Raw genomic sequence first — 12685 nt, forward strand, 5'->3', positions numbered from 1 at the left:
TGGGAGGCAGAGCCAGGCGGATCTCTGTGAGTTCAAGGCCAGCCTGGTCTACAGAGTGAGATCCAGGAAAGGCACAAAGCTACACAGAGAAACCCTGTCTCGAAAAACCAAAAAGAAAAAAGAAAAAAAAAAAAAAGAAGTAAGATAATCAACTGATAATAGCCAGCAAGCAACATACCCTTGGGACAGATATAAAATAATGTTCATTTACCAATCTCCAACCTTAAACTGTCTTCATACCTCAGGCGGAGAGCAGTAATTAAAGAGAAAAGCAAGCCATTTCATTATTAAAACCTTTCACCACACTACACACACCACTAAGGTTTCAAGAGGGCCTTGGAGACATGTAAGCCAACCCATTTTACAAGTGAGTGATCTGATGTTCAGATAAGGTGAAATGATATGCCTACAAGTCACACAGAAAGCCTGAAGAGAAAAAAGCCATTTTTTTTTCCAAACAAGCAGACAGGATTTTTCACATGTTAAATCAAAAAGAATCAAGGTCATCAGATTAGAAAGAAATGATGAATAAGAAGTATGCTACACATAAGTTTAAAGGACTGGTCCATCTGCTGCCCCCCATAATCAAAAACTTCTCCAATGCATGGACAATACATCCATCAAGATGCTTACCCTTAAAATATCAAAATCCGGGAAAGTTCAATTTACAAATACATTATTAATTGTATTGTTATAATGAAATTAGTTCAATAAACATGAAAATATCAAACAGCACCAATACCAGAGGTTAAGGTAAATATACTATTATTTAAAATAATGTATAATTACTCATTGGGATAGAAATAAACTCTAGCCCTCAGCAAACCTATTTAAAATAACTGACAGAAAAGGCAATATTTAAAGACTCCTATGTGCCCTTTCCCACTGACAGGTCTGTGGCGACACTTCCCCGCAACTAGTCATGTGGAAAATATCAAGACACAATCTTTAAATTGAACCATGATGTAAATAATCCCAATCTTGCCAGTCCGAGCCAATGGCAGCATTTTTGGTATTTTAACTAGCCTTACCTGTCCCAACAAAACAAAACAAGTCCCTTCTTAAGTAGTAGACAAGGTGCACCTGTTCTGAAAAAGCAGCTTGACATTTACAGGTGCTACAATTGACAGGTATCAAAAGCTACCAAGAAACCCAGCAGCCGATACTCCAGGAGGATTGCATTATTCCACACGGGACCACAGAGACCTCTTCTCCCTAGTCCCCAAAATTTCTGGAAGACTAGAGATTTAACAAGTGTATGAATACTACATGGGGCCAATCCGAATCTCTAAACAGGATAGTGTTCGTATTTGAAATCACCAAGATCATTTGACACAGAGAAATCCAACAATACATAAAAAATGGTAAGCACACAGAACTAAGATGTTATCAAAACTTTTGTGTTTACCCCCAAACCAGCATGGGAGTTCCCCCAAACCAGCATGGGAGTTTGAGGTGAAAATGAAACAGGCGTGCTTTGGGAAGCTGCTTGAAGCTCATTCGGACCACATCCTCCCTGCTTCCTGCTCCTTCCGTCAGGTGCTCAAGACCACCCGGCTTGAAATATCTGGTAATTCAGTGCAGAAAATTAAGGTCACAGACAAAGTACAAGAACTTTTAATACACCATTAATACTAATGATTAAAAATTATTGCATAGTCTTATGCATTTCCCCTAAAACATTTTCTGAAGGTAAACCACTGCTATAAAAGACAAGCAACCCTCTTGAGACACAGAGGGCCTTCACTACCTCGCTCTCCTCTCCTTGCGTGTCTTTTCAGTGCCTTTGTCCATTGTCCTCTCATTGCCTGCCCTGCACTTGGGGCAGTACCACTTCCCCTTCGGCTTATAGGTGAGCGAGACACAGGAAAAGTGAAACCACTCAATGGGACACTGTTCATTGTCACAGCCTATCATCTCCCCGTACGACACTTGGTTACATAAGCAGTAGGTAGGTTCATTGGGATCTATTGCAAACTCAACAGGTGAGGCTTCCCTTTCCTGCTTGGCCTTGGAGCGTTTCTTTTTCTTAGCAGATTTGGATTTCTTTTCTTTCGGGGGCTGATCATCACAGTCTTCTATCCCATTTGTCATGTGACATAAATCACGGCTCTCACCGGTTCGCTGTCTTCTAGGTCTTCTAGAAGATCTTTCAGGTTGACTAGACTCCATCTTCGCCTTGTCTGAGGCCCGCTCACTTTCAGCAGGATCTTGGAGACACTGTGAATGCAGCTCCATTTGTCTTGCCCGATTTTCCACCAATTCCAGCATTTGTGTGACAATCTGAATCTTTTCGTCTCCCAATTCCTGGCTGTTGATTAACGCTCTCTGCAGATGTTGCTGTAGGCGTTTCTTCTGGTTTGAATCGTCTTCTTTCTTATATTTTTCATAGACATCATCAATTTCCTTTAAAGTTTCTAAAACAAGAAGAAAAGGAGAATATTATGACATGTTAGCACACACATCATCTCCAAGATAGAATTAAAGCAGGAAACCACACTTGATAGTTTGTATACATTAAAAACATCACTCTCACCAGGCGGTGGTGGTCCACGCCTGTAATCCTAGCACTTGGGAGGCAGAGGCAGGCGGATCTCTGTGAGTTCGAGGCCAACCTAGTCAGGAAAGGCGCAAAGCTATACAGAGAAACCCTGTCTTGAAAAACAAAACAAAAAAAAAGCCCAGTTCACCTGGACAGGACAAGCCTGGGCAGGTAGTTCTGAGCTGCATAAGAAAGCAAGCTGGGGGCTGGAGAGATGGCTCAGAGGTTAAGAGCACCGACTGCTCTTCCAGAGGTCCTGAGTTCAATTCCCAGCACCCACATGGTGGCTCACAATCATCTATCATGAGATCCGGCACCTTCTTCTGTGTACTAAGTAAATAAATAAATCTTTAAAAAGAAAGCAGGCTGAGTGAGCCGTGAGGAGCAAGCCAGAAAGCAGCACGGTTTATGTTCTAGTTCTTCCCTTGAGTTCCTGTCCCGACTTTCCCAGACATGGACTATGACCTGAGAGGTGTAAACTGAAGGAAAACCCTTTCTCTCCAAGTTGCTTTTGGTGACGGTGTTTTATCACAGCAACAGAAACCTCACACAAAGGTAATTATTAGTAAACTAACAAGAAGACTATAAACACTTAATATTTTTTGTCTGGAAAGTGCTTGCCACATAACCATGAGGACCTAAGTTGATCCCTAGCCCTCATATATATACAAAGCAAGTGTGGCCGTGTGCACCTGTAATCTCAGGGCTGGAGATGCAGACAGCTTCCCTGGGGTTGGCTGGTCAGAGACCATCTAGCTGAATCAGCACTCTTGAGTGAGACATCCTGTCTCCAAAAACAAGGTGGAGGGCAGTAAAGGAAGATGTGGGATGTCAATCTCCAGCCTTCACAGAACACGAGAACACACACACACACACACACACACACACACACACACACACACACGTATGTAGTAAATTAATCAAAAGCGTTTTGTAAATAAGAATATTACAAGTTAGTTTAGAATTTGCTGAGTTCCTTATTGCCTATTCTTTACCTGAACATCAAAACTACTCTATATACAAAATTTACATGCTGAACTCCAGCCATAAAACTTGAGGTGGTTCTGAGACTCGGCCACAGAGTATTAACACCTGTGTGTTTACAGGACTTACAGCCCAATCAGTGATTTGGTACATGACTCCAGACAGTCACATTGCCTTAATTTTCACATCCTCCCCTTGGACACTTTGAAAAGGCAGACATCAGCGTCTCTTAGCTTCCTGTCATCTTAGTTTTAATGGCTTTTTCATTTTAGCACCACAGGGGAAATTCTGAAAATCAAAACTATTTCCAGAGCAGAGCTCCTGTTCTTGGCATCCAGTGAGCAAGCCACTCCAAAATTACAGTGAAGTCAGCACTGGATCATTCTACCTTTGTAACCAACTCAGCAGCTGAGTCTATGCTTGTTGAAGCCACTAATGCAACTGTATAAAAAGTTGGACACTTTTAAATCAAGCAATGGCTGAGTCACCAGAATGTTCAATGTCACCAATGACCAAAAATCTAATTAAGTTTAGTTTTATTCAAATCTGTTCGATGTCTTACCCTTACAAGGCACAGTGCTTATATTGAAGAGGCCTATCTTGCTGAGGGTAAAAAATAAACATTAACTCTAATTTCCAATACTACATAGCATACCACTGTTTCAGCTTCCAATGTTATTACTATTATATCCCACACCGCTGTTTTATATCCCAATTATTATTATAATGAGCAGAAATGTTAAATAAGTAAAAATACAGTGGCTGTCTGAAATCAGGTAACAAAAGCAAATAATTAGCACATTTATGGATTCCCTCCTCCCTGGAAATTGCAGGTATCAGTACTCGAGACAATTTTGCCACTGAAGCTAAAGGTTCCCAGAGTACTCACATACCACAGCTTTGGATTCTTTTTAGCACTGTGTGTGTATGTGTGTGTGTGTGTGTGTGTTTATAAGCACTCATGCATGCCAAAGCACTCAGAACAGAGGACAATTTGTGGGAGTCGGTTCTCTCCTTCCACCCTGTGAACTCGGGTCACCAGGCTTGGCTGTCAGCACCTTTACCAACTGAGCTATCTTGCTGGCCTGTGCATATCATATTTCTGAACAAAACTCAAAACTACCCTGTTTTGTTCAAGCAGGTATATAAGTGCATCTCCTAAGAGCCCAGTTTTCCTACAGGGAAAAAAAAAAAAAAAAAAAAAGACATTAGCTATTTCCTTGCTAGATGCAAAATAATTTAAAGATTACAAAAACATAAACTTCATTTCAAATATTCTGTATCTCATGATCAGGAGTCAGCTGTTTCTTGTGTCATACTTGCACACTGACACTGTAGTAATGAGATAAAAAATTATATTTTAAAAACACCTTAATTATATTGTGAGATAAAATTAAAAAAAAAAAAAAAAAAAGAATTACCATTTACTCAGCCCATATTATGGGATAGAGATTTTTTTTTTCCCCATTTTGCTGGGCCTGGCAGCTGGTAATTCCATCTACATGAGAAAGTGAGGCAGGAGGGTCACAAGTTCAAAGCCAGCCTAGACAACTCAGTGAGTGCGTCTATCTAAAGAAACAGTAAAAAGGGGGTTTGGGAATGATTCATGGGCAGACTGCTTGCCATATACCTGTGAGACTCTAGGTTCAATGTTCAGCACTTAAAAAAAAAAAAAAAAATTCTACATAGCAAACCAATAAGAATGTTATCACTTTTATATGAGGTAAAGAAAAAAATTCAAGGACCTCAAACTTTGAACTGCCAAATCTGTACATCTAATCTTACAGCACTTCCCATATACCATACGAAAGACACTTGGAATTACACATTACATTTTAGCTCAAAGGTTGCTGTTTCCCTAGAAAATTATGAAAGAAACGCTGAGGAGACCATAAAGGTTTTCTAATAGCCATATCCTGCAATGAGTATTTGATTATTTGTTCTTCTTTATTTCTCTACTTAATGGACTGATCAGTAATTCCTGAAAGACTCAATAGGTGAGGGGCAATTTCATGGGCTCCCTCACTAAGCGCTGTTGAATTAGCACTACCCCCATAATAGAAAATACTTAAGAATCGGTGAAAATAAAATCTGAATCAAGAACACAAAAATATATACATCTTCTAACAAAAACAAAACTGTGAAGTTGAGCTTAGCAACTATGTTCATAGAGCAGAAGCTGGACCACTATTTTTATATTAATCTTGGAATTAGTCACAATCACAATGAAGCTGATGGTGTGAATACCTTTTTCAGTATTGAAGGTCCAATACTCTTGCTACCAGAGCAACTTATGATAATTATAGATAACTGGTATCACACACTTTCCTGTCAAAAAATTATGTCACAACCCATGTAAAGTAGTCTCATTTTTGTGCCTTTAAAGAATACAACACAGTGTTAATATAAGGAAAACTACACACTGTGGCACAGAATTCTTAAGCACATGTCCCACTGCTAGGTTGCCCTTCATGTACATCCCCATGTCTGCAGAAAAAAACCACAGATGATGCTTTTTTTTTAAGGGTGGGAGCAGAGGTACAGCCTCTAGGACAGTGGTAAATCCTCTACCTATGCTTGAGTCTTTAATTCCATCCCTTAGGAATGAGAGGAGTCACAAAATTTAAAAACAGACGTGTTCTTGAAGTAGACAGCTTTGAGATAAAATATTCCCCCACACAATTACTGGATAGTTACTTTACCGCTGTAAATTTTATCTATAAAAGTGATTTTTTTTTACCTCTTATGTTTTGAAACTGGTGAAGATACCGGCATACTGTCGAAACAGTACTGTCTTCTCCCAACTGAAATTAGTCTTACCAGAGACTCAGAAAACAAACTTGTAGGCAGAGACACCTAAGTGTTCTAACATGCTAAAACAATGTCACCAAGAGGTGGACTGACTACAGGATTAAGTTACAGGATTAGTGACGTGTCTGGAAAAACAGAACGGCTACAAATTGTTTTCACGGTCCACGTTAGGTCTACGCTGTTCCCTGACTCGGGTTTACTCAAGGACGAACACATCCCCACTTAAATTCCTCCTGTCCTAGCTGCAGAGAGGTACCACACTCCCTCATGATGATTCCCTGTCCTAGTTTCTTTGACGACAAAACAACCACCAAGAGGGCGTTTCTCCTCCTTTCAACTTGGTGGAGGAGGAACCCAAGGGTGCAGGCAGGGACGCCAGGTGGTTGCCCAGCCAACGAACCCACTTCCTCCAGAGGTCCGGAAGTGACACATAGCCCGGAACCTCCGCTGAGCCAGGGTCAGCGACAGTCCCACAGCGGGGCTCCTGCCTCGATTCCACCGGGCGGGAGAGGTGGGAAAGATCACCTCCCCGACACCGACTCCGCCCAGGCCCATCTGAGTGCCCCGCCGCAGCAGGTCCGCCGCCAGCCGTAGGCTCGGTCCAGCCAGGCGCCATCCAAGCCGCCCGCCGCGGCCGAGACCCGCGGGAGCGCGCGCCCCGCCCATACGACGTCACACCCGCAGGCCCCGCCCCCGGACCGGGGCCCTCCCCGCCACACACTCACACCGACACACACGCATTAGCGGAGACACACACGTTAGCAGACACACACACACATACACACCCACCCTCTCCGCCCGGCCCTGCGGGGGGACCCCTCCCCCTTTAACCGATTGGCAGGAGCGGAGGGAGGGCTGAGGCACCGGGCGGCCCGGAACTTTCCCCGGGGCGAAGAGGGGGAGCACAGACTGTCCCGGTCCCGCGCCACGCCGGGAGCAGCCGGAGGGAGGGAAGGAGGGACCGGGGGTGGGGTGGGGTGGCGGGGGACTGCCTGCTAAGTCCACCTTCGCCGTCCTCTCGCCCCCCCCCCCCCCCCCCGCACGTTCCAATGCATCTGCTCGCCCAGGGAGAAGGGGGCCCGGCGGGGGCCGGGGCAAGCAGGCCCCGCACCCGGTCCAGCCCGCGCCCCGCTGCACACTCGCCAGCACCGGGGCAGGACAGCGTGCGGCGGCAGCCAGCCGGCGGGCACCGGAACAAATGCTCGCTTAAAATGGCTGATTCCCGGTCCGCGGCAGCTGCAGCCAGCCGCCTGGGCTGCAGCGGGGGCTGACGGGCGGCCCTCGCAAGTCCCGGGGAGCCGCAAACCGGGACAGGGAGGACCGCGAGGCCGGCTCGGCTCTGCAGTTCCCCCCCCCCCACCCCACCCCACCCCACCCCACCCCAGTCGCCCGGTCCCACAACACCAGATCGCTCGCTGCACTACACGGACACTGTCACCGGAGAGAGAGAAAGAGAAAAGTACCTTGGTATTTGTTGTCCAGCTCCCGCAGCACCGACACGTTCCTCTGCATGTCGTGGGGCAGCGACTCCACACACTCCAGGTAGTCCTGCACGTAGCAGGTGAGCAGCCGGCTCCGCTCTCCGGTCAGGAGCGCGGCCGACGAGTACAGCTGCTGCTGTTGCTGCTGCTGCTGCTGCTGCTGCCCTAACATCCTGCTGCCGCCGCCGCCGCCGCCGCTGCCGCTGCTGCTCCTCGCCGCCGCCGCCGCCGCCGCCTCCGCATCCAGCAGCCACACATGCACCAGCCACGACCGCCGCTCCTCCGCTCGGCGCCGGGCCGCCGCCGCCGCCGCCGCCGCCGCGGGGACACGGCCGCCGCTCGAGAGGGCACCGCCGAGTCGTCCCCCCCCACCCCCGATCTCCACTATCCCCCCGCCTCCCAAGAAGAAACCCTCACTCCCCGCCCCCGCGGTAACAAGCCCAGGGGCGGGGCGAGACCGGGGCTCCCTCCGGCCCCCTCCCTCGCTCGCTCGCTGGGAGAGAGAGAGGAGAGAGTGAGAGCAGCGGGGTCCCCGGCCCCGCGGCCGACGGCGCCGGGCTCCCGAGCGCTGACACCGGCTGTCCCTCTCGGTGTCCCCCACCCCGGACACGACCAGAGCTGCCCGGCCGCCCAGATCCCCGTGACAAGTCCCTCTCTGCCCCCTCTCTCTCTCTCCCTCTCTCTCCCTCTCTCTCCCTCTCCGCACTCTCCGCCGCGGTGCCCGGCGGAGTCTCCGTGGACTTGGCCCCGCCCCTTCGCCAGCGGCCGCCTCTGCGCCTGCGCAGGACGCGCTCCTAATGAGGCTGGGGCCCCGCCCCTACCGCCCTACCGGAGGGTTCGCATTCTCCCGCCTTCCCTGCGCCACCCGGGCGATTGGTCTGTCAACTCTCGCCCGGGGGTGGGGGGCGGGGGGGGCGGGGAGGGTGCGGAGGGCGGGTGGCCAAACGGCAGGCGGCGCCCCGCCCCCTCTTAAAGGGGCCGCACGGCCGCGCCGATTTCCCCACCACCACCCCCCTCCCGCCCCTCCACGCCCTTACCCCCTCTCCCCGCCCCACGTCGCCGGTGGGCCCCCCGAGAGGCCGGGCCACCCGGCGGTCGTTCCCGTACCCCCACGGGGTTAGGGAGCGCCGGGCCGGCTCGCTCGGCCCCCCGGGTTACCGACCTGGCCTCCATCGGGCGGATTCCAGCGCCTCCGAGACAGCGATCGGCGGCTCCCCCCCCCCCCCCACCTCCACCCCCCACCCCGGGCGCCGCTGGCCGAGCGAGGCCTTGCGGGAACTCGGGGCGACCCAGGGTGCAGCGGGCGCCGCCGCTCCGGGCATGCGCGGCGACTTCCCGCCGCCCAGCGTCCCCGCGGCCGTGGAGGCTCAACCTTTCCCCCCCCACACACCCCGAGAGCACCGGGGGCTGCGGGCCGCCCAGGGAGGCCGTGCGCCCCTCTGCCCTGGGCTCTGTTCAACGCCGAGTCCCCGCCTCGCGTGCTGGGGACCCCCTTCCCCCTCCAGCGCCCCGGGGCGGCTCGCCGGGGCTGCTCCCTCCACGCCCGCCTCTCCCCCGAGCACCTTTGCATTTGGTTTAGGGGCAAGCTTGCAAGACTGTCTGTCCTCCCTCTACACACGCACACACACACGCGCGCAACCACGCTAGGGAAACTGTTTTCAGAGGTCGGATCACGAATCACTTAAGCGTCAGACGCCAGCGAGCACCTGGCTTGGTCGCGGGATGGGAAGCCCACGCGCGTGCACACACACGCACGGACACGCACGGACACACGCGGCATTGTGTTTTCCCTCCGTTTCACCACTAACGAGTAGGGGAGCCGTGCAGGTGCTGTTAAGAGTGGAAACCAGCCATGGAGTGCGGTGTTTTCTGGGTGAGCGGTTTTTCCGGCTTACTCTCCGAGTACTGTCAGTGAAAAGCCAGGCGGAGGAGCTAGTTGTCATTAGGGATAGACTTCCGGAATGTCTGTAAATGTGTGAGTTCTGTTCGGTGCAAGTAGAAGGAAAACTCACCGAGTTTTTGATGAAACGCTTGCGTAAATCCTATCCGGAGCAGCGTGTTTGGGTGGGAAAAAGAAAAGAAAAGAAAATGCCAGAGTGGTAAGTTTGGGTCCCCTGGCCTGGTTTGCAACGCTGCACCTGTTGCAGGACTTGTTCGGAACACTTCCGAATAGCGGTGTATACTAAGCAGCTGGTGGCATGCCAAGGGGAATCTAGGTCTGGTCTAGAGGAAACTTTGAATTTCGTAACACACAACACGGAATTCCGCGTCCCGAGGACAAGGACCGGGGACTCTCCGTGTGTTAGCATCTTTTAACGCTGGGATTTTGACCACTCGAATATTAAGCCAACCCAGGCAGAACACAGTTACATTTCTGAAGACTCCGGGCGAATTTTCTTCCTGCGATTCTTTGAATCTTTCACATTAAAGAGCCAAGTCTTGTTGTCGAAGGTAACTTGGTGTGTGTGTGTGTGTGTGTGTGTGTGTGTGTGTGTGTGTGTGTGTGTGTGTGTGTGGTGTGTTTACCGGAGCTCGATTTTTGTTTGTTCACAAATTTAATTCAGCGAATCCCCGCTGAAAGATCAAATTAAGAGTTAGGCACCGTGGACCTATGGGTTTTAAGCAGCCTGCTCACTGATCTGGAGGCAGACAGGGTGTGTGGAAACTGAAGAGAGGCGGGGATGGAGAATCCCCAACAATAAAAAGCTGGGAAGCCATGAAAGGATTTGGGAAGCATTCTTGTTACCTCTCATAATTCTGACAGAGAAAAAACAAAAAGCAATCCAGATAATGTATTCCCACTGCTACTGGTCTACGAGCTTCGATTATGATAATATGTGTGAATCAATGCAGATATGCTTTTCTTGCTATATTTATTTATACTGGTTAATCTAATCCTGACTTTCTTCTGAAAGCAGCCTGTGAGATGGCAAGTGGGGGTTGTAGGTCCTCAGCCCAGTTCCTGGGCCTAGTTCTTTACCATGGTCCTTTTTTTCTAAGTAGCCACTCCAATGGCCTCTTCAGATTGGGTTTCCTAGCCCTCCCACATGCAGAATTTAAAAATCCCGCTCTCTACAATATAGAATTGATGATACTTAATTGTGTGTGTGTGGGGGGGGATATTTGATCTTTTGTTTGTTTTTGTTTGTTGTTTTTTGAGACAGGGTTTCTCTGTGTAGCTTTGCGCCTTTCCTGGAACTGCTTTGGAGACCAGGCTGGCCTTGAACTCACAGAGATCTGCCTGCCTCTGGCCTCCCGAGTGTTGGGACTAAAGGCGTTTGCCACCATAGCCCAGTCATTCTTTGGTATTTTCTTCTGCTCTTAAACTGACTTGAAGCTGGTAAATAGCTGATGCCCCCAAATTACTGTTCAATTGGCTTTGTTACTGGACTAAATCTAGTCTATACCATTCGTTAGGTCCCTAGTGGGAAATGTCTATTTCCCTTATAATAAAATGTTTATATCCTGAGTTAATATTGTATGAGATAGAGAAACAATCTCAACTAATTAAAAGCAAACTAGCAGGAAGTTCTGAGCGGCTGGGGAGGATCAGTTTCTGCTTGAATCAAGCCAATTACATTAGAAAATCTAATACTGTTTAATTTTTCATTTTTTCCTTTTTAAAGATTTATTTATTTTGTTAAGTGTCTCCTCTGCATGGATGTGCACCATGTACATGCCTAGTGTTCTAGGAGGCCTGACAAGGGTGTCAGATCCCATGGAACTAGAATTTCAAACAGTTGTGAGCCACCACGGGAGTGCTGGGGACCAAATCCAGGTCCTCCGCAAGAACAGCAAGTGCTCTTAACCTCTGAGCCATCTCTCCAGGCCTGAATATTTTTTAGCTTTTTGGGTTTTGCTTTTTTAGTTATTGTTTCTTAGGCTGGCATACAAAGTAAAGGGCTTCATCATGACATCTTCCTACAAATATGTCATAGATTAGGTTGGCCTCAGACTTGAGGGAATTTTTCTGTGTCTATCTCCCAAGTGCTGGGAGTACAGGCATATGCTACCATGCCCAGCTTAATGTTATTTAAAAAAATTTTTAAAAGATTTATTTATTTATTATACATACAGTGTTCTGCCTGCATGTGTCCTTGCAGGCCAGAAGAGGGCACCAGATCTCATTACAGGTGGCTGTGAGCCGCCATGTGGGTGGTGGGAATTGAACTCAGGACCTCTGGAAGAGCAGTCAGTGCCCTTTACCACTGAACCATCTCTCCAGCCCGTTATTTAAGGTTTTATGATGGAAATTTCCAAACACAGAAGTATGCTTATACAAAGCATTCCCCATGCTCAACATCATCACTGTGTTATTTAATCTATAACCCTTGTTCTTTTTTACCCACTGGATTATTAAAATCTTATGTGAGGGGCTGAAGATGGCTCAGTGGTTAAGAGCACCAACTGCTCTTGCAGAGGACCCAGGTTCAATTCCCAGCACCCACATGGTTCCCAATCACCCCTGATTCCACTTCCAGGGGAGCTGACTCCCTTCTCTGACCTCTGTGGGCAACAGGCATAGATGGGTGAACACATACACATAAAATAATTTTTTAAAAGACCTTTTAAAGGTGGGACCTCTATGAGGCCACTGAACAGCCAGCCGAAAGATCTCCTCTGGTGATACTGCTTCTTAAGAAGGAGTGTCTGTGTTATTTAGCAGTTTAGGGTCCATGCTGTACCCCTAATTCTGTGTTCTGCTTGAACCCCCCTCAGTAAAGTCTTGTGTAAATGATGTGTGGGAAGATATGTTTATTATGGAAATTTTGGTAAATAATACACGTCATGGTATGTATTTCCCACCACCCACCTGATGGCTCACAGTCATCTATAACTCCAGTTCCAGGGGATCCAATGTCCTCTT

General features: G+C 48.5%; 1 protein-coding gene across 1 annotated transcript; it reads right to left on the reverse strand.

Annotated features, from left to right (window-relative positions):
• Positions 1–427: 427 nt before the first annotated feature.
• Positions 428–7992, reverse strand: Ing2 (inhibitor of growth family member 2). The gene is made up of 2 exons (XM_036166815.1): positions 7801–7992; positions 428–2417 (listed from the first exon to the last, which is right to left on the reverse strand). The coding sequence occupies exons 1-2, from the start codon at positions 7988–7990 to the stop codon at positions 1747–1749; spliced, it is 861 nt and encodes a 286-aa protein (XP_036022708.1). The 5' UTR covers positions 7991–7992; the 3' UTR covers positions 428–1746.
• Between the last annotated feature and the right edge of the window lie 4693 nt (positions 7993–12685).

This window comes from Onychomys torridus, chromosome 17 (genome assembly GCF_903995425.1).
Source record: "Onychomys torridus chromosome 17, mOncTor1.1, whole genome shotgun sequence".
Taxonomy (NCBI): domain Eukaryota; kingdom Metazoa; phylum Chordata; class Mammalia; order Rodentia; family Cricetidae; genus Onychomys; species Onychomys torridus.